Raw genomic sequence first — 20,775 nt, 5'->3', positions numbered from 1 at the left:
TCTGGTTGGGAGAAGCGATACTTTTACCTCAAAGATTCATTTAAGACTGACAAATAAGGTTATTGATAAGTCGTATTAGTCAATTCCTTATAGCGATGTTTGTTTGTTTTTTGTAGCTAGCCTTGCATACTTGTTGTACAAAAGACCACTTTAACTGGCTATTGATTTTACCTCATATTCCATTAAATAAAGTCATATTTAAGGCGTAAAAAAACTTTTACATGCGTTCTAGGATCCAGCTACTAGGAGTGAAAACTGGGACGTAGCAACACATGAAGTAGCTACGAAAATCTGATACATATATATTTTCTTAACATCACGAATAAAGAATTTTTTATCGTAGTGTTTAGTTGAGAGCACAAGAAAAACTGCAGTTTTTATGGAGCACTTTCAATTCAAGAAAAAACCAAAACAAAAACAGAAAATGCAAATATTTCGATCAAACATCCACTCGGCCTTCCTTAGTGAATGAAGAAGAATAAACTGTAGATAAAATTCCAAGGTAAAATACAAAAGACAAACCTTAAAAAATACAAAAAAAAGAAGCCCTTTCTGAGGTATTGGTAAACATTCAATTTTCACTGTAACTTTACAAAGGGCTTGGTCTCTTTTTTATTCTTCTTTTCTCCAAAGTTTGAGAAAGAGGAAGAGAGAGCGAGAGGAGAGAGAGAGAGAGAGAGAGAGAGAGAGAGAGAGAGAGAGAGAGAGAGAGAGAGAGAGAGAGAGAGAGAGAGAGAGAGAGAGAGAGAGAGAGAGAGAGAGAACTTTTCGACCATTTAGACTTTTAATAGGCATTGGAGAGTATATTAAAAATTTAAAGACAAATTTCTTACTCTAAGGGTAAGTTCAACCCTTTCAGTCTTTCCCCGGCTTCGGCCATTGCTTTTGTAGCAACTGCAGTCTTAATTTTTTCCAGAATTATCATTGCTGCAGCATGTTTGGCTTTTTTCTTTGACTGGCCAGTGCCCGTTGCTGTAGGAAAAAAGAAAGCATAGACAACTTCGAGTGATTTCACTTTTACAGTAAAATATGCATGATTTATTTTGTTTTTAAATTAGGTTTAAATAAAAGAATACCTCATATTCAAGGCAGATTTGATTAATTGACCTTACTAAAAGAAAAGAGAAAAAGAAAAGAAGAAAAAAGGTAAGTTTGGAGATGCAAAGTTTCCAAATACAATTTTCCTGATAACTTTGCGTTTGCCCCCCTTTGCCGCACAAGCCAAGGGGGACCAGCCTCAAAACGCTGGAAATTTGATAACACCCAATAAATGTAAGACGAAGGCTGTTTGTAATTAAAATAGATGCTAAAGATAGGTTAAAATAAAAGATAGATGTTTAAAAAGAAAAAGAAAACGATTAAATCATTTTCACATTAGAGTATAGGAGATGACAAATAATCTTATTGAGTGTTTATTTATTTATAAAACACCCATTGTTAACATGACATGAAAAGATGAAGTAGAGTAAAAAGAAAAGAAGGAGGAAAAAAATACGCATAAAAAAAAACAATTACTGCACCAACTCCTACCATAGCAAGTCAAGATGTCTTGTCTTGTTTATCCTCTACAAGACTCATTTGCAGAAAGTAAAGTAATTAGTTTCTCCAGTTTTGCTAAAATAGCGAATTTCGTGTTCCAGCAGTACTACCTAACTCTCTAGAACACTGACTAAAATGAAAGTTTGTAAATTATAACATACTCAAAATTAATCCATCATCATATTTTTTTTTACAAAAAAAAAGAAAAAAAATCCTTTAGTTTGGGCATAAGCGTAGTTTTCATAGAATGTGGTAAGAGCGATTGCCCTTCATATACTATATACACCAAACACAAATTCAGGTATCTTAAGGAATTAAAGTTGACACAATAGTATCAGCATGAAATATAAAGGAAGCCACTGCCACCTTATCTTGCCAGCAGTGTAATTTAAGGTATGGTAATTTGAGCTTTATGTGCACCCTTTGTGTGAAAATTTTCCCATAAAGGGAGAACTTTCCAGGGAAATTTTAGATTGGGGGGATTGGACGGAATTCCTATACTGAATTCCTTTTATTTGTCTTATTTATTTTTGCCTACTCAATTTTGCACGTGAAGATGTTCCAAGGGAATATCCAGGGGAAATGTTCATCGTATTTGGATCTCCAAGAAATAATTTCCAGGGAAGGGGGAATTTTCGGAGTGATGAGAAAAACGAATAGAACTTAAGCCTTTTTAAAATAAAAGTAGGCCAAGGAGAATTTCTCAGGCGGAATCTTCTGCAAGGAATTTTACGATGGGTTGTGTGTTTTAAGGTGGGTTGTGTATTTTACGCGGGAGGAACTTTCCACAGAGGATTTTCCTGTTAGGGGAGGGAATTTTCATGGAGGGCGAGCCAGATTTACCAGGATTATTTGAAAAACGATAAGAAAATAAATTAAAAAGAAAAAAGGTTTTTTCAACTGAAAGTAAGGAGGAACATTAAAAATTAAAACGAACAGAAACTATTCCGTATGTGAAGGGGTTGTCCCTCTTCTCATTACCTTGCTCTTCACGCTAAAGTTTTAGAACTTTTAAAAAAAGCATCCTATTCTAAGTAAACTACCCTTGTGTTTCAAGAGTTGTTCTTAAAAAATTGGGACAGCGTAAAGAGCAAGGTATTGAGGAGGTCGCAACCAATATACAAAATAATTTCTGTTCGCTTTGAGTTTTAATGTTACTCCTTATTTTCAGTTACAAAAAAAATTATTTTTTATTATTTAATATGTAAAAAAAAATCTATTAATAGCTATTTGTCTAGAATTTTCTTGTTGGAAACTGTTTTTTTTTATTACAGCTTTTTGTTATATATGTTCATTTATTTGTAAATTTGTTTACAAGCAAATTTGTATCAATTCTTTATTTAGACAATAGATTGGGAATTCTCTGCGTTTTTTTTACCCTACTGGTCCTCTACCATTTCTTTGAAAAACGGGTTTCTTTTGTTGTTGGATATTTTTTTTCTAAGTTGTTTTGAATTTTGGTATGATATGATATGATTCATATCATACTGCATTCATATCAACGGGCGAGCATAACACATGTAGGCATTGAGAAGACTTGCATTAGCCTTGTGGACGGTTGAATTAATATGGGCACTGAAACTACTGTCAATTCAATTCAATTTATTCAAAAAAAAAAAAAAAAAAAACATAACACCAATAATAATACAGATCCTAGAAGCGAACTTGTTGAGGACCATAACAACAAAAAAATGAAAATGAAGAAGAGCGAAAAAAAGAAAAGAGAAAACATGGGTAATTAAAGCAAATTGAATAAGAATTTAGAGAATTTTAACAAATTAATCTGCCACTGAAGGTTACTTGGTACAGATCTTGAATTCCTTTTTTTGAAAGAATATTTCATTTATTGTGAACCAAATTTTTTGCAAGTTCCCTTTGCAGTGAGAGATTTTTGAATAATAATTGTTTTTTCTTGCTTCCCGGACGAGTTTGGTATATAAGTTTTTGTATTTTTTATAATTAGTCAGGTCAATAACGTTACTGGTCTTGCAAGCTAACTTATATAGGTCATTTTTTCGGTATGAAGAGATTATCAGGCTATTGGACATCCAGGGGCGTATTTAGGTAGTTTTTCGGTTTTGATTTACGAACTGGAAAGGTTGGACTGATAAGATCACCCAGTCCCTGTGTAAAACCATTTGTGGCTGAATTAACATCCTGACAATCCAAAACCTTGGACCAGTCGAAGGATTTCAAACGATCCGTGAACCAGTTCATACTCACAGTATTATTTATTCTATTATAGGTAGGGGTATTAGTTCTAGAGGGTTGAGTAGCTGGTAGGGAGGGTAGGGAGAGATAGATTAGAAAGCGATCTGACAGGTCAGAAAAGATTTCCCAGGGAAGTGGATACAAAAATGTTGTCAATTACAGTAGCTGTAGACCTCATAGGATCAACTCTAGTAGGAAAAAGGATTGTGGGAAGAAGACCACTTGAGGTGAATGTTCCAAAGAAGGTATCACAATCATTATTATTGCTAACACTTAGTAAATTACAATTGAAGTCCCCAAAAACTATTGCCTTCTTTTGTGGTAAATTAATAAAACTAGAAAAATCATCAAACAGATTACAAAAGAAAGGGGTCGGAAATGAGGGGGGTTTATAAAGTAATGAAAAAATAAAAGAATTCTCGTCAACACTTATGTCTACGATTATTGAATAAATGCATCTATTATTTATAGGTTGTGAGAATAAGGATTCACAGTCTAATAGCCTGGTGAATTTTAGACATGACCGGATGTAAAGAGAAATGTCGCCAGAAGACTTGGTTAATTTTCTTTCAATATGAATAGCTTGAAAGCCAGGGAGGGAATATTCATTAGTATCATCAATTTCTGAAAGCCACGTTTCCGTTACTCCAATTACGTCGAAAGGGCAGTAACCATTAATTAAAATTAAGTCTTTAAAATTAGCCCATTTATCCGGTATACTTCTGATGTTAAAGCAAATTGCATTAAGCTTGGTCTCTTCCATTAGCTTAGGTTTCACATTTTTCACAAAATCAAAAGTGTCGAGATATTCACAGTTAAACTGGCTTAAAGGGCTATCGGGGCTAGCTAAGGGGCTAGTGGGCAAATTATTTTAGTTTTCGTAATAGTTAAAAACAACATTATTGCAAAGTGATAAATTCGTGAGAAACGTAAAATCTCGTATAGTACAAACTTGAATATCCATTGTTGTCTGAGTTTCATCATCTCCTTAATTAGAATATTGGAAATCTTCTTCAGCCGACGAAATATCATTGGTGGTAATTTTGGACTGGGATGGAAAGTTTGCCGTTTTTTTCTTAGATTTCTTGCCTTTGACTAGGGCAGTGGCACCGACTACCGTCTTGGGGGTTGTGGCATTGTCAGAGCCTGTATTAATTTGATTTGCAGTTGAGTCTCCAGGCTTAACTAGCTTTGATGTGGAATCTATGTCCTTTTTCATGGAGGATAATTGAGCTATAGCTGTTTGTAAGATGTCATCACCTAGGAGTTTAGTGATAGCTTTCTTCTTGAGAATATTTTTGGTTTCCTCAGCTTCATTACTAACCTCAATTAAGTGTCTGACTGTGAGATAAGTTGCAAGCCTTTGCCATTCTTGGCTACTTTTAGACGAATCTTTAGGAGGGCAGGATGTTGAAGTAAACTTAGGTAAGGGATGGGAGGACTGACTAGAACCTTGAGTATGAACATTATTTGCCTCTTTCGGAAATGATAATGTCGTTGCATCTTCTACAGCAACTGTTGCTTGGCTTCTACTGGGCCGATGGGGTGTGGGTTGCCAAGGGACTCTTGCAGCTACAACTGAGTAGGGTAGGTTCATTTTATCAGATGTTCTAAGGATTACGACTCACTTTTGGTGAGCCGGGCAAGATTGTTTTTGGAGGGCTGTGTGTCCCTTACGGTTACAATTTCTGCAGAAAGGGTCTGACTCAGGGCATTCACTAATTGCATGGCCTGTTTTCCACACTTAAGGCAAGACGGATGGGACTGTTTGCGGTGTTTTTTGCTGTGGCCGTAGGCCAGACAAGTGGAGCATTGTAGGGGCTTGGGCCTATAAATCTTGTAAAAAAGGGACATACTGTACAAGAATATTTCTCTACTTAGCTCAACTTTGCAGGAAATGAGGATTGAACGGCTTGGATGAAGAAAACCTTCTTTGTTTAAACTTAGTCAAGTACGAGCCCAAGGGTGCATCGTTTGGCACCCATTTCATGGAGATTCATGCTTGCAATCAGGGGGTAGATTAGGTCAAAGGCCTTTCTGAAATTCACTGCGCAAATGTTGGCGAAACAGCTACCTTTTTCAAGTCATTGGCAGACACAGCAAAAAATCTGTACTAGGTAGATTGTAGTGCTACAATTGGGGAGCCCACCGTACTGGAATTTATCAATACGCCCATGAATTTGTTTCAGAAGAAACTTGAGTACGAAGACGTCTGTTACTTTCACCAAACAAGGTGTAGGTGAGATCAGGCGGAGATCGTCGCATGCACTAAGGAGGGGGGGGGGGTGCTTTAAGAATAACTCTAATAAAGCCCGTTTCCATTGATGGGAAATAGCCGGAAGCAAAACACTCGTTTATGATAATGGACAGTGGTAATGCTATGAAAGCTGCATATTCACGTAAAAATTTGACAGGTAATTCACCAGGGTATGAAGATGTATTCGGTTTGATCTTCCGTAATTCCATGTAAACGTCGAACTTACTGACAATTATGTCACTCTCAGGTTCACATTTTTCAAGTATGGTGGACTTTTCATCAGCCGTAATAGGTGGATAGGTAGTGCTGATCTTGGTGAAGAATTCTCTCACTTCTTTTGCACTGATTAAACCCATCATCATTGCTGATCTTTACATTGCTGTCAGAACCTTAGCCGGTAACTTTTTTCACAGCGTTGTGCCACTTTTTGGGGTCTGAAGTAGGTAACTAGTAGGGCATGGTTTCACGACCGTAGCGAGCTTTAGCTTTCTTTACCAAAGAGACTATTTGATTCCGCAATTTCTTGTCTTTGATAATATCACCACAGGAGTAGAGGCGAAACCTCTCTTTCAATAGTGATTTAATAGCTGGAGAGATCCATAGTTTTTCGTATTCACTAACAATAAATGATTTTGTTGTAAAGATCTCTAGGTATTTAGAGTATAAAGTGGCGTTGAAATCATACCTTAGTATCAAAGGGCTCGTTACTGTGCACCTCGGGGAAGTCATGTGTGCCGATCATCGACCATATTCACAGATGGCCGAATCTGTAAGATCCAATATGCTCATCGAAGAGTGGGTGGGTATGTGCACTACTTATTTTAAAGACAAACAAGATGATAACCAACTCTTCTTGGTCTCATTAACGCCTCCTCCTATAATAGAAGCTGGGCTACTGTATATACTTCTCAGGTGATCAATAGTCGTTTGGAGGTGGAAAACGAAGTCACCCCAGTTTCTGGTACTTTCCGGGTAATATAGTCTAATGAAGCGACTAAGATACAAGAAAAACGATGGGGAAGAGATTTTGGTTTGCAAATACCCCAGATTAGTTCATGAGGTGGATCAAATAATTCCGGTAATAATTTGTAGGGGATGTCTTTCCGTATGTACAAGGCAACACCTCCACCTAGTCTATGTTCACCTCGATCAGCACGTGTGCTCAGGAAAATTTCGTAGCCTGCCATATGACCTGACAACCCATCAAAATTCCACGTTTCTGTGACTGTGATACTATTTTGACGGACGATAACCTCAAATTCTTCCATTTTGTTACATAATGACTGGCAGTTTATAAAGAGAAAATTAGGCATTCAATTTTTCGAATTAAAAGTCAGTGACCTTAATAGGGGGGGGGGGCTGATCACTACTAGCCGAACATACCGAAGCTTGATTGAAATGAATAAGAGATGGCATACTGGCATTTGTTGAGCAGTCTCAACAAGGATACGTTGACAGGGTTCGGTTTTTGGAGCATAGCTGGTTGTTCTTAATGACATGATAAGTGGGATCATCCGATGACCTCGTTTGCCGCAACGCTTTTCAGAATCATTTCTGCTTATTACGGTAAAACTGGAGCTCTTGGGGCAGTGATCTGTCTTCTGGTGTTCTTCCGAGCTACTGCAAAAACAACTTGGTATTGTGTATTCCAAACTCAAAGCTTTTGTCCTTTGCATGCAGTATAGATTAATAATATGCACAAATATTACATGAATGAACACTCTTTTTTTCTCTAAGAAAAAAAAAAAAACAACAACAAAGAATCATAAGAAACACTTCTCTCAAACCAAGGCTCCGGAATCTGGATCTGTGCTTAGTCAAGGAAACAGAAGGTTTGCCTGTACCGTTTAGTTTTCCTTTCAGCTTAATTTCAACAGATTTTAGACCCCAAATACTTTGAATGGGAAATGTTTTACACTTATTTGAAACATCATGCAAATTTATACTTCCTACATAGTTTTTTCCCCGGTGAATTAGGAGCAATTATCCCCTCTGACCTATCAAAACAATGTTACGGTATTTTAAAACTTAAATTATAACATAGAATTAAAAAATTAAAATCTTGAAATTTTTTGATAGCTAGAGGTCAGCGCTTACCAATTAGATCTCCAACTGAGACCCTGTACTTGAAAGTTGGTTCATGTTGAGCTCCTTCAATCTGTATGAGGTCATATTTAGGTGTTATGCGTTTTTCCATATACAACTCTTGCAACAATGAAACTGGTGTTTTCACCTTAAAAAGAAAGGATATATAAAATGGAGGTAATTAAAACATCCACAAAATTGAAACCACCAAATATTTGTCCAAACCAAATCTTTTTTCTCACTGATATAAAGAAGGCATGACTTTTACTTTGCTTTCATGAAATTGTTTCAGTATGTCCTTGGTGACAAGCCAAGAGCTCATTGGTAGTACTTTTGATGCTAACCTTTAGAAAAACTTTGTTGGTTTCAAGCATTGTAAAAAAAGTGTTTTTGTTTTCTGGTAAGAGTAAAGACCAACATTCAAACTTAAAGCGAACAGAAGTAGTCCAATAAACGGAAAGGGTGCTCCACTCTCTCCTAGCCCAATAAACAATAAAAAAGTAGTCCAATAAACGGAAAGGGTGCTCCACTCTCTCCTAGCCCAATAAACAATAAAAAAAAGTAGTCCAATAAACGGAAAGGGTGCTCCACTCTCTCCTAGCCCTCTCTTCATTCTCAAGCGAACAGAAGTAGTCCAATAAACGGAAAGGGTGCTCCACTCTCTCCTAGCCCAATAAACAATAAAAAAAGTAGTCCAATAAACGGAAAGGGTGCTCCACTCTCTCCTAGCCCAATAAACAATAAAAAAAAGTAGTCCAATAAACGGAAAGGGTGCTCCACTCTCTCCTAGCCCAATAAACAATAAAAAAAGTAGTCCAATAAACGGAAAGGTTTATTGTTTTATAACAATAAAATTGTTTATTTAATAGTTATTTATAAAATTGTTTATTGTTAATTGTTTTATTGTTTTATAAACAATAAAACAAGACCTAAGAGCTCATATGGCACTTGTGACGAGGCGAGAAGAGCTAAGAGCCAAGAGATCATATGGTATGAGCTCTAACAAAATTCTATGAATCAATAGATTGATTTAAAAAGGAAAACAAGAGGCTTAATGCCGGTCAAGATTTAAAATAAGAGCTCTGAGTCACAAAGTCCTTCTAAATATCAAAATTCATTAAGATCCGATCACCCACTCGTAAGTTATAAATACCTAATGTTTTCTAAATTTTCCTCTCCCTTTTGCCCCCCAGATGGTCGAATCTGGGAAAACGACTTTATCAAGTCAAATTGTGCAGCTACCTGACACGCCTACCAATTTTCATCGCCCTAGCACGTCCAGAAGCACCGAACTCGCCAAATCACTGAACCCCTCCCCCCAACTCCCCCGAAGAGAGCGAATCCAGTACAATTCAGTCAATCACGTATCAAGGACATTTGTTTATCCTGTCCGCCAAGCTTCATCCCGATTCCTACACTCCAAGTGTTTTTTCCAAGATTTCCCCCTTCAAATCCCCACAATGTCAAAAGATCTGGTCGGGATTTGAAAAAAGAGCTCTGAGACATGAATTCCTTCTAAAAATCAAATTTCATTACGATCCGATCATCTATTCGTAAGATGTAAATACTCCAATTTTCATGTTTTCCAAGAATTCCGGTTCCCCCCTCCAACTCCACCGAATGTCACAGGATCTGGTCGGAATTTGAAATTAGAACTTTAAAGCACAAGATCCTTCTAAATATCAAATTTCATGAAGATCTGGTCACCCTTTCGTAAGTTACAAATACCTCGATTTTCAAAATTACCCCCCCCCCCCAATTCCACCAAAGAGAGCAGATCCGGTCCAGTTATGTCAGTCACGTATCTTAGAAAGGTTTCTATTCTTCCCATCCAGTTTCATCCTGATCTCACCGCTTAAAGTATTTTCTAAGATTTCCGGTCCCCCCAACTGCCCCCCCCCCCCAATTACGCTTGATCCGGTTGAGATCACTCCTTCGTAAGTTAAAAATGCGTCATTTTTCTTATTTTTCAGAATTACCACCCCCCCACCCCCGCAATTGAGCGGATCCGTTCCAATTATGTAAATCACGTATGCAAGACTTCTGCTTATTTTTCCAACCAAGTTTCATCCCAATCCCTCCAATCTAGGCGTTTCCCATCATTTTAGGTTTCCCCGCCCCAAACTTCCCCCAATGTCACCAGATCCAGTCAGGTTTTAAAATAAGAGCTTTGAGACACGATATCCTTCTAAAAATCAAATTTCATGGAGATCCAATCACCCGTTCGTAAGTTAAAAATACCTCATTTTTTATTTTTCACAATTACTCCCCCCCCAACTACCCCAAAGAGAGCAAATCAGTTCCGATTATGTCAATCATGTATCTGGGACTTGCGCTTATTTTTCCCATCAAGTTTCATCCCGATCCCTCCACTCTAAGTGTTTTCCAAGATTTTAGGTTTCCCCCCTCCAACTCCCCCCAATGTCATCAGACCCAGTCGGGATTTAAAAAAAGAGCTCTGAGACACAATATCATTCCAAAAATCAAATTTCATTCAGATCCAATCACCCGCTCATAAGTTAAAAATACTTCATTTTTTCTATTTTTCCGAATTAACCGGCCCCCACTCCCCCCCCCCTCGATGGTCAAATCGGGAAAACGACTATTTCTAATTTAATCTGGTCCGATCCCTGATACGCTTGCCAAATTTCATCGTCCTAGCTTACCTGGAAGTGCCTAAAGTAGCAAAACCGGGACCGACAGACAGACCGACAGACAGACAGACTGACAGACAGACCGACAGAATTGGCGACTGCTATATGTCACTTGTCATAAAGTGACACTTGTAATACCAAGTGTCATAAAAAGTAGTCCAATAAACGGAAAGGGTGCTCCACTCTCTCCTAGCCCTCTCTTAATTCTCAAGCGAACAGAAGTAGTTCAATAAACGGAAAGGGTGCTCCACTCTCTCCTAGCCCAATAAACAATAAAAAAAGTATCTACATAAAATCATCCAGAGTAGGAAGAGAAATACACCCCTCCCCTCATATATTTGATCATTCCTGTTTGATTTAAGCTTGAAAATGGCTCTTTATTTCATTTAAAAATAAATTCTATTTATTTCCACTTTTACTATCATATTCAGGGCTATGCTGAAGGGCTACCATCCTTCTCAACCCTTATTCTTAATAAAAAGGGTTTAACTTTTGCATAGCAATTCAGAAAAAAAAATCTTTTTTTAGTACTTTGGTTAATAGCGGCATTGGCTTAATCTTTGCTCACATTGTGTTACCGTATGTCAATAAATAAACATTTGAATAGTGATAAATCTTTTTATTAGACATTGAATAAAAAATAAAAAATACTCCAGCCACTATTCCAGGCACTGGGCTTTAAATTGGGTCTTTGTATACTTTCTTTTATTGAAAGATAGGGTAGGTCTCTGATTTACAGAAATAGTATAGAGTTAATTCTTTATGTAACCATGACTTTACAAGATATATTAGTTAGCATTTAATTGGATATAAAACAGGTTATTTGCATTAGGCCTATGAAAAAGGGGAGATCCTTTGGCTTATTGAATTGGTCTGGATAAAATTCCTGATGGATCTAATCAAATCTAGCATTGTCATATTTCTAGTCCAATCCAATGATAAACTTTTCATATGATGTTAGTCATCTGTATAAGCTGGACTTTTGAAAAAAGTGCCTTTGAAAAACATAAAATAACCCATAAGATCTGTAGCTCAACAAAATAGGCTAGAAGAGGCCTAGCATTATTTCGAAGTTTATTTCGATATCTTCTACGATAAGATTCAATAAGAAAGCAATTTTTTTCCCACTGAAAGTAAGGAGCACGTTATAGCTAGAACGAACAGAATTTATTCCGTATATGAGGCAGGCTGCCCTTTCCTCAACTCCTCGATCTCTAAGCTAAAGTTTGAATTTATGGACACAATTCTTTAAGAACAACTGCTTAAGATTCTTTAAGAAGCTTATTAATTCTTAACAAAAAATTAATAACTCTTAATAAGAAATAAGAAATAATAATAAGAAAATAAGAAATAACAACAAGAAAATAAGAAATAATAATAAAAAAATAAGAAAGAAAGATTCTTAATAAGAAATTTATTAATTCTTTAAGAAACACAAGGCCAATGAATTGGGATAAGAAATTCTTTTTAGGCACTAAAAAGCTTCAGTGAAATGAGCTAAGAATTGGTGACAGGGCACCCCCCCTCACATACTGAACGAACTCTGCTGGCTTTAATTTTAATGTTGCTCTTTATTATCAGTTGAAAAGACTTGATTTTTTCAAAATTTGATTCCTGATCATCTTTCAAATTATACTGGGAAACCCTCTTCCGGGGAAAAATTCTCTACAATAAGATTCCTCCCGTGCAAGATTCTCCCACAGAAAACTACTCCCACGTAGGATTACCCTCCATTCCCGCCCTGTACAATTCTCGCTTCGCTGATAATCCCCCCTCCAGAGTACAATCCCCCCTGGAACATTCTCCTTACTTTCATTTAAAAAAAACGTCCTTATTTAATTTCTAATAATTTTTCAAATCATGCGCAGAATAACCCCCCCCCCTTTCTAGAAAATTTATTATTCTTATCATTTAAGAAAAATATCCCAGCTTAGAAATGTAAAAAATATATTTTGACTTATACTATCGTCACTAAAATTACCAACAGTAAATACCAGAATTATCAAACAGTTCGTGGTAATGAACTGAAACTCTAGAAAAACGGAATTTTGATACCAATAGATACATCAAAAGAGTTACCCATCAAAAGTTACGAGCCTGAGAAAAGTTGCCTTATTTTCAAAAAAAAGAGGGAAAAACCTCTTCAAAGTCATAGAATCTTTATGGAAATCACACCGTCAGATTAAGCGTATCAGAAAACACTACTGTAGAGGTTTCAAGCTCCTATCTGCAAAAATGCGGGATTTCCTATTTTTTGCCAGAAGAAAGATCATGGATACGTGTTTGTTTTATTTTTTTTCTAGGGGTGATCGTATCGACCCAGTGGTCCTAGAATATTGCAAGAGTGCTCATTCAACCGAAAATTAAAAGTTCTAGTTCCCTTTTTAAGTGACCAAAAATAGAGAGCAACTAGGCCCCCTCCCACGCTCATTCTTTCTCGAAGTCACCCGATCAAAACTTGAGATAGCCATTTTGTTCAGCATTGTCGAAAAATATAATAACTATGTCTTTGAGGATGAATTAATCCCTTACAGTCCCCGGGGGAAGGGCTGTAAGTTATTAACTTTGCCCATTGTTTACATATAGTATTTGTTGTTGGGAAGTATACAGAAGTTTTCAGGGGGATTTTTTTGTTAGAAGGGGGGGTGAGAGGAAGTGGTCCCATGGGAGGATCTTTCAATGGGGGAAGTGACATTGCTACGAAGGGGGCCCAATTCCCCAGCATTATATAAAAAACGATCAGAAATTAAATTAAAAAAAAACTAATCTTTTCAACTGAAAGTAAGGAGCAGCATTTTAGGAGCAACACCTAAAACGAACAGAAATTATTATTTATATTAGGGGGTTCACCGCCTAGTTCAGCGCACCTCGCACTATTTGGTTTGTTGCCATGGCCCTCTGACTTTTTCCCAATGGACATTTATCTATCTATCATGCCCCCAGTACTCTAAACAAGCTTTTTCAAAATGGAAAAATTGAAGTTTGTCATCTATTCACAAGTTAAAAAGACGAATATCATCAGCACAACCTGCCCTAACCGTCATTAAGGGCTAAAATAATACCTCAAAGTCGCCATTTAACTTATCAAGAGCCAATTCAACTACATCATCTGAAATGCCCATGTCTTTCAGTCTGGAAACTTTTAAAACACGGATTTCCTCATGAGCTTCCTCTGATTTGGGGTCAATTTCTAAAATCTTCATAAAACACCGCTCGGCTTCATCATATTTCTAAAAGCAGAAAGACAACAAAATTGATTGAAACTGAAATACAATATTCATTGCATACAATTTCAAGCTATTGAACGTACGTCTACTGAATGTACCATCACAGAAAGTAGTGAATAGCGTAGACAAATCCACGCAATTCTCCAAATTTGTTTCTTTTTTTGTCATTTAAAACAGCCAATGCATTACATATGACACTCTCCACTCCATTTATATTCTAAAAGGCATATTTTTTTTTATCTTAAAACAAAAATCTATTCCCCCCTCCCCCTTTTAACTTTCTGAACTGACGCCACTGGATATCACTAAGACTTGTAAAAAAAAAAAAAAAAAAAAAAAAAAAAAAAAAAAAAAAAAAAAAAAAAAAAAAAAAAAAAAAAAAAAAAGACCTTTTCGTTATTCTAACTGGTTTAAAATTCCACAAGGAATAAACAGTTAGGTAGAATTCAACTTCTCTGTCTCTTTACTGCACTAAATTTAACCGAATGTTGTAAAACCAATCAATTATTTAAAAGGCGGAGTTATTTCTTCCCCAGGAACAAGGAACAGTGCGATTGGCTGGCAAAAATACGTCACAGGTGCAAACCAACGAAATTTAGGCATACTTTTTTATATCTTGAAGTTATCTAAAAGTAACTTCTCTTTGTATTTATACAGAACCCTTGCTGTTTAATCCGAGTATGCGAAACACTGTATTAAAGCCGCTGCCTCTAATGTTAATCCCGCCATTTATTTCGGGTATGCAGCAAAGTATTGTATTCAAGCCACTGTCTGAATAGTATTTATCTCGGGCATGCAAAGCCCTGTTTTAAAGCTGATACCTCTAGTGTTAATCCTGCTAAGTAATCCGAGTATGTGAAACACTGTATTAAAGCCGCTGTCTCCAATGTTAATCCTGCTATTTATTTCCGTCATGCAAAGCCATGTTGTAAAGCTGATACCTCTAGTGTTAATCCTGCTATTTAATCCGACTATGCGAAACACTGTATGAAAGCCGCTGCCTCTAATGTTAATCCTGCTATTTATTTCGGGCATGCAAAGCCCTGTTTTAAAGCTGATACCTCTAGTGTTAATCCTGCTAAGTAATCCGAGTATGCGAAACACTGTATTAGAGCCGCTGTCTCCAATGTTAATCCTGCTATTTATTTCCGTCATGCAAAGCCATGTTGTAAAGCTGATACCTCTAGTGTTAATCCTGCTATTTAATCCGAGTATGCCAAACACTGTATGAAAGCCGCTGCCTCTAATGTTAATCCCGCCATTTATTTCGGGTATGCAGCAAAGTATTGTATTCAAGCCACTGTCTGAATAGTATTTATCTCGGGCATGCAAAACCCTGTTTTAAAGCTGATACCTCTAGTGTTAATCCTGCTAAGTAATCCGAGTATGTGAAACACTGTATTAAAGCCGCTGTCTCCAATGTTAATCCTGCTATTTATTTCCGTCATGCAAAGCCATGTTGTAAAGCTGATACCTCTAGTGTTAATCCTGCTATTTAATCCGAGTATGCGAAACACTGTATGAAAGCCGCTGCCTCTAATGTTAATCCTGCTATTTATTTCGGGCATGCAAAGCCCTGTTTTAAAGCTGATACCTCTAGTGTTAATCCTGCTAAGTAATCCGAGTATGCGAAACACTGTATTAGAGCCGCTGTCTCCAACGTTAATCCTGCTATTTATTTCCGTCATGCAAAGCCATGTTGTAAAGCTGATATCTCTAGTGTTAATCCTGCTATTTAATCCGAGCATGCGAAACACTGTATTAAAGCCACTGTCTCCAATGTTAATCCTGCTAATTATTTCGGGCATGCAAAGCCCTGTTTTAAAGCTGATATCTCTAGTGTTAATCCTGCTAATTAACATTAGAGGCAGCGTTAATCCCGCTGCCTCTAATGTTAATCCCGCCGTTTATTTTGGGCATGCAGCAAAGTATTGTATTCAATCCACTGTCTGTATTAATCCTAGTATTTAATCCGAGTATGCGAAGGATTTTCAAGCCACAGTCTATAACATCAATCTTGCTATATAATGTGAATTTATTATAAATTTCATTTATTGAAATAAATTTTTAAATAAATTTCATTTATTATAGTCAAGCCGTTGTCCATAATATTGATTCCGCTATTTAGTCCGAGTATGCGAAACATTTTATTCAAGCCTCTGTATATAATACTAATCCTGGTATACAATCCGAGTATGCCAAGCTTAGGTTTGAATATGAAGCCAGAGTCTATAGTTCTAATCTTTGACTGAAAGCAAGCTCTACCAGAATAGTTCCACTTGAGATAAGCACGGTAAAGTCAGTTGATCACATAACTTTGTCTGATCTTCCTATTGGCTCCACTATAAAGCATACATGACGACTACTATTAGCTCACATCAAGCTGGTGTATCTCGTGTAGCCTTTGCCATGGACAAAATAAGTTTGCCATGGACTCTATGGAATTGTTTATATATAGCCCTTTTATTAGAAAATTCCTACGAATTCTTGTAAAGTCCTTTCTGAAAGCGCAAAGCATTTGGCTTTGCGCTTTTTCTGTTCAAGTTTTATACAAAAGATAACCATTGTTGTTCACCTGAATGGCGTTACGGGGGACGGGAGAGTGGTCAGGGTCTATGCCATAAAGCAGAAGATTTATAGTTTCTGAAAAGCAACAGAAAATTCTCTTGAAATAGTATAAATTATAGATTTTACTAATTAATTTTTGACACTATATAGGATTGAAAAGTTTTTCTGGCCATTAAGATGAATTTAGCTTTGTCCTTTTTTTGCACAAAGCCAAAAAACAGGCGATGGTGGAGGTAGTACACGAAGGAACAAGTTGTTATTAGCTTCAATCAATCAATATTAATGCATTGCACTTTACTAGCATTAGGACAAAAAAACTTATCTTAACGGAAATACTTTCCAATGTTCTTAGATACAGAACTTGGGAACCTACAGTTCTGACTCTAGATCCCAACAGTCCCAATGCCTGCCAAATATCAAATGTTTTAAACTAAATAAATTAAAGCCGTATTCAGTTTTCATCCTATCCCCTTCATATAAGGTCTTGTGTTTTTAAGTGTTTATTTCTTGCTTGATCATTGAAGCTAACGCATTTTTAATCCTAATAACAATATCATCATTTATCAAAAAGGATTTTTGTATTTTTAAATGTTAGCTACTCGTATAGTGTTTAATTTTTTTCTCTTTTTTATACTCCATCTTTTCTTCTCCGTATGACAGGTTTTCAAACAAATAAACAAACACAAAAAAAGCCAACAGGAAAATATTTTTTAGGGTTTTCGCAAGCCGATTAGATTGAACAGTGATAGCAAAGTGAATTCACGCTATGTTTCTAGTTACCAAAGTTACCAAACTCGACAACAGGCTTGCTACTTGGCCTTGTAAAAAATTCCAAAAACCTGAAACGTCGATTACAAGACCATCAATGGCGCCATCAATGAGCGCCATCAATGAGCACGAAGAATTTTTATTTATTTTTTATCTGATTAGACATCATGTACTTTTTGTAGACAAACATATTATATGTTTCCCGACTATGGAATGAAGGTTGATTACAGAGTGACAATTTCCAAGTGGCTTTAATAAAGTTTATTAGCTACCATTACAACTGCCAAATAATATTCCGTTTTCAGTTAAGTTTGGAATTTTTGGCCCTTTGCGTTGTTTGTTAGTATCCGTCGATGCCAGTTCATAGTTGCTTGGATTTTGTGCAAATTGCGAATATTGGAGAATAACTCACTTTTTTGTTAGGCATTTGATTTTAACTCTTTTAATTTTTGGTCTTTTATTGAATTTATTCTATTTTTTGGCGGTTTTTTTCATTGGTTTTGTTGTGATTTCCGCGTTTGGTTTTTGTTTTTTCTCGATCATATTATTTTGTTCGCGCCGAAGAAGAGAGGCGGTTGTTCTCTCGAAATATTCACTTTCTGTGCTTTCTTCAGTTTTCTTTCTTTGTGTTATGGCAGGCCAATGTGGTTTAAGAAATTACATACTTAATATGATGACTTTTTACATAAAACTACAATCAGCACATAAAACTAAAACATATCCTAACAATCAGCGGAGTCGTTTACGACAGATTTTATCCGGTAATTTTATTCATTATTAATATTTTTATTCGTTAATTTGATACTATACGTTGCTATACGTCGCAAGATTTTGTTTTACTGCAGAATGAGGCCTCTTCCCTAGATTGCCACTACCATACTAGGTAAGGGGAACTAAGGATTAATTGTAATTGAGAAGCTCGAAACAAACACAAAAAGCCAATAAAAAAGTTCAGTTCTTACTTTAAGACCAACAAGAGCTTGTCCTTTCCTGAAGTGTCCTTTAAGAGAATTTTCATTTAAAGAAAGAGCTTTTTCTGCATCTCTGATGGCTAGATCGAATTCACTTAGCTTGATATAAACTAAACTTCGATTAGCATAATACCTAAAATAAAGTAAAAACTTAAATAAAACAAAACAAAAAAATATATAAGGGTTTATAGAACAAAATGAGGCAAACTTTTAACCCCTATATCCTATACCCTAAGCCCCCTATACCCATCTTTGGTCTATTTATCCCTTGAAAAACTGGATAAAAAAATTTGAAAAACAAAAGATCATTTTTTTTAATGGCTAGATTGTGTAATGGCTTTCAGTTTAAGGTTTTTTATTGGCTTTTTAATTTAAGGTTTTTTAATGGCTTTCAGTTTAATGGCTAGATCGAATATACTCAGCTTGGTATAAACTAAACTTCGATTAGCATAATACCTAAAATAAAGTAAAAACTTTAATAAAACAAAAAAAAATTATATAAGGGTTTATAGAACAAAATGAGGCAAACTTTTAACCACTATATCCTATATTCTAAACCCCCTATACCCATCTTTGGTCTATTTATCCCTTGAAAAACTGGATAAAAAAATTGCAAAACAAAAGATCAGGTTTTTTAATGGCTTTTTAATTTAAGGTTTTTTAATGGCTTTCAGTTTAATGGCTAGATCGAATACACTCAGCTTGGTATAAACTAAACTTCGATTAGCATAATATCTAAAATAAAGTAAAAACTTAAATACAACAAAAAAAAATTATATAAGGGTTTATAGAACAAAATGAGGCAAACTTTTAACCCCTATATCCATACCCTAAACCCCCTATACCAATCTTTGGTCTATTTATCCCTTGAAAAACTGGATAAAAAAATCGAAAAACAAAAAAAATCAGTTTTTTTGGTTGTTTGAAAATTATCAGTTTTAGGTCAGTGTCACATTTTCATCGGTGCTACCACTTTGAACAGTGAAAATAAATAAACAAACTAAATATGTAAATTTGGCAACCCTCTTCGTCCGTAAGAATCCTAACCTTGTGGATTCCCAGAGACAATTACACCTTCAAAGGAAACCTGCATTTCCTCTACTATTTGGTGGCATATGATGTAACATTTTTCTGCAACACGTATTTTTATTTTGGCCTCGCTACTAAACAAAATGCATAACTACAAACGGAGTTTCTTTTTATCAAAATTAAAATTCCCCATTTTTCTTAACTGTTTACATACATAGGATACATACAATTATGAAAAAACAAATCTAGATTTAAAATGTTTCACACAATAAAAAGGCAATGGCAAAGAACTGGATTGATAAAAAAAAATTTCTGATCATTAGCATAAAATTTCCAAGAACAGCATAACTAAATTAAACTGCGTAACTACAAATGGAGTTTTGTTTTTACCAAAACTACAATTCCACGTTTTCTCAATTGCTTAATACATTGGTTACACAGGTTTTTCATTTAATCAGAAGAACCAATCAGATTCCATTTTCATCAAAACTACAAACTACAAACTGTGAGCTCGATGTGAATCAGTTCGGATTCAAATCACGTGCTGGTTGTCAACATGGTCATCACGTACTAGCAATTCTATTTTTACTCTATTTTATTATTTTTTCTATTAATTCTATTTTGTTTTTATCAAAACTACAATTCCTTAATTGTTTATATACATAGGATACATACAATTATGAAAAAACAAATCTATATTTTAAATGTTTTACACAATAAAAAGGCAATGGCAAAGAACTGGATTGCTAACAAAATTCTCTGATATATAGCATAAAATTTCAAAGAACGAAAACTGAAAAGTTGAGTCAAAGAATACGACTAAATACCAAAACACAAATGCAGCTTCCTTATTCAAATGTAGATAAATATAATACCTAGCCTCAAATGACACATACATTAGATTTACGCAGACACCCAAACAGACGAGGTCTGATGGGACTTGATTTCGTATTTTTTTACTGCAAAGTGTTTCGGCGATCAATAGTAATTAGTTGAATGATAACTACTAGATAGTATTAAAAACGGTTAAGTTATTATACGCCATGAACTACACTGGGGAGCCGGGGACCCCTCCGCCCAAAATGTTTCTGGTGCCCTCTTATCCTGTTTTTTTTTTTTACTTTTTTTTTACATTTGTCAATTTGGTCAAGTATTGGCACCTATGTCTTATTAGCCCCTCCCAGATTTTGCTTGTAGGCGCCCTTGTCACATTGGGCCTCCCACAAGATTTTGCTCTAGATTCGCCCCTGATGAATTATGATGATGTTCGCGCATTTGGTTACATAATAAGCTTATAGGTACATTGCATAAAGTTACGCGTAAATTGACTCCTTGAAAATTTTCAAAAATAGTTCTATTTTAAATAAATTCTTAATTTTCAAAATATTTAAACTTCATTTCTTTGATTTTATGTTATTGTTATTTTATTTGTTACTGTCCATGTTTCGCAGCGAATATTAGCTATT

The 20,775-nt window shown here is 35.7% G+C and overlaps 1 protein-coding gene across 1 annotated transcript in view; it reads right to left on the bottom strand.

Moving 5' to 3' along the window:
* Nucleotides 1-20,775, bottom strand: part of LOC136024690 (uncharacterized) — a 62,803-nt gene that overhangs the window by 10,470 nt on the left and 31,558 nt on the right. The window contains 4 exon segments of the mRNA XM_065700107.1: nucleotides 834-972; nucleotides 8,105-8,240; nucleotides 13,809-13,976; nucleotides 18,272-18,413. Of these exon segments, the coding sequence (XP_065556179.1) occupies nucleotides 834-972; nucleotides 8,105-8,240; nucleotides 13,809-13,976; nucleotides 18,272-18,413 (585 nt within the window).

This window comes from Artemia franciscana, chromosome 3 (assembly GCF_032884065.1).
Source record: "Artemia franciscana chromosome 3, ASM3288406v1, whole genome shotgun sequence".
NCBI lineage: Eukaryota > Metazoa > Arthropoda > Branchiopoda > Anostraca > Artemiidae > Artemia > Artemia franciscana.
The sequence above is the reverse complement of the archived record's forward strand: the minus strand, read 5'-3'. Positions and strand labels throughout refer to the sequence as shown.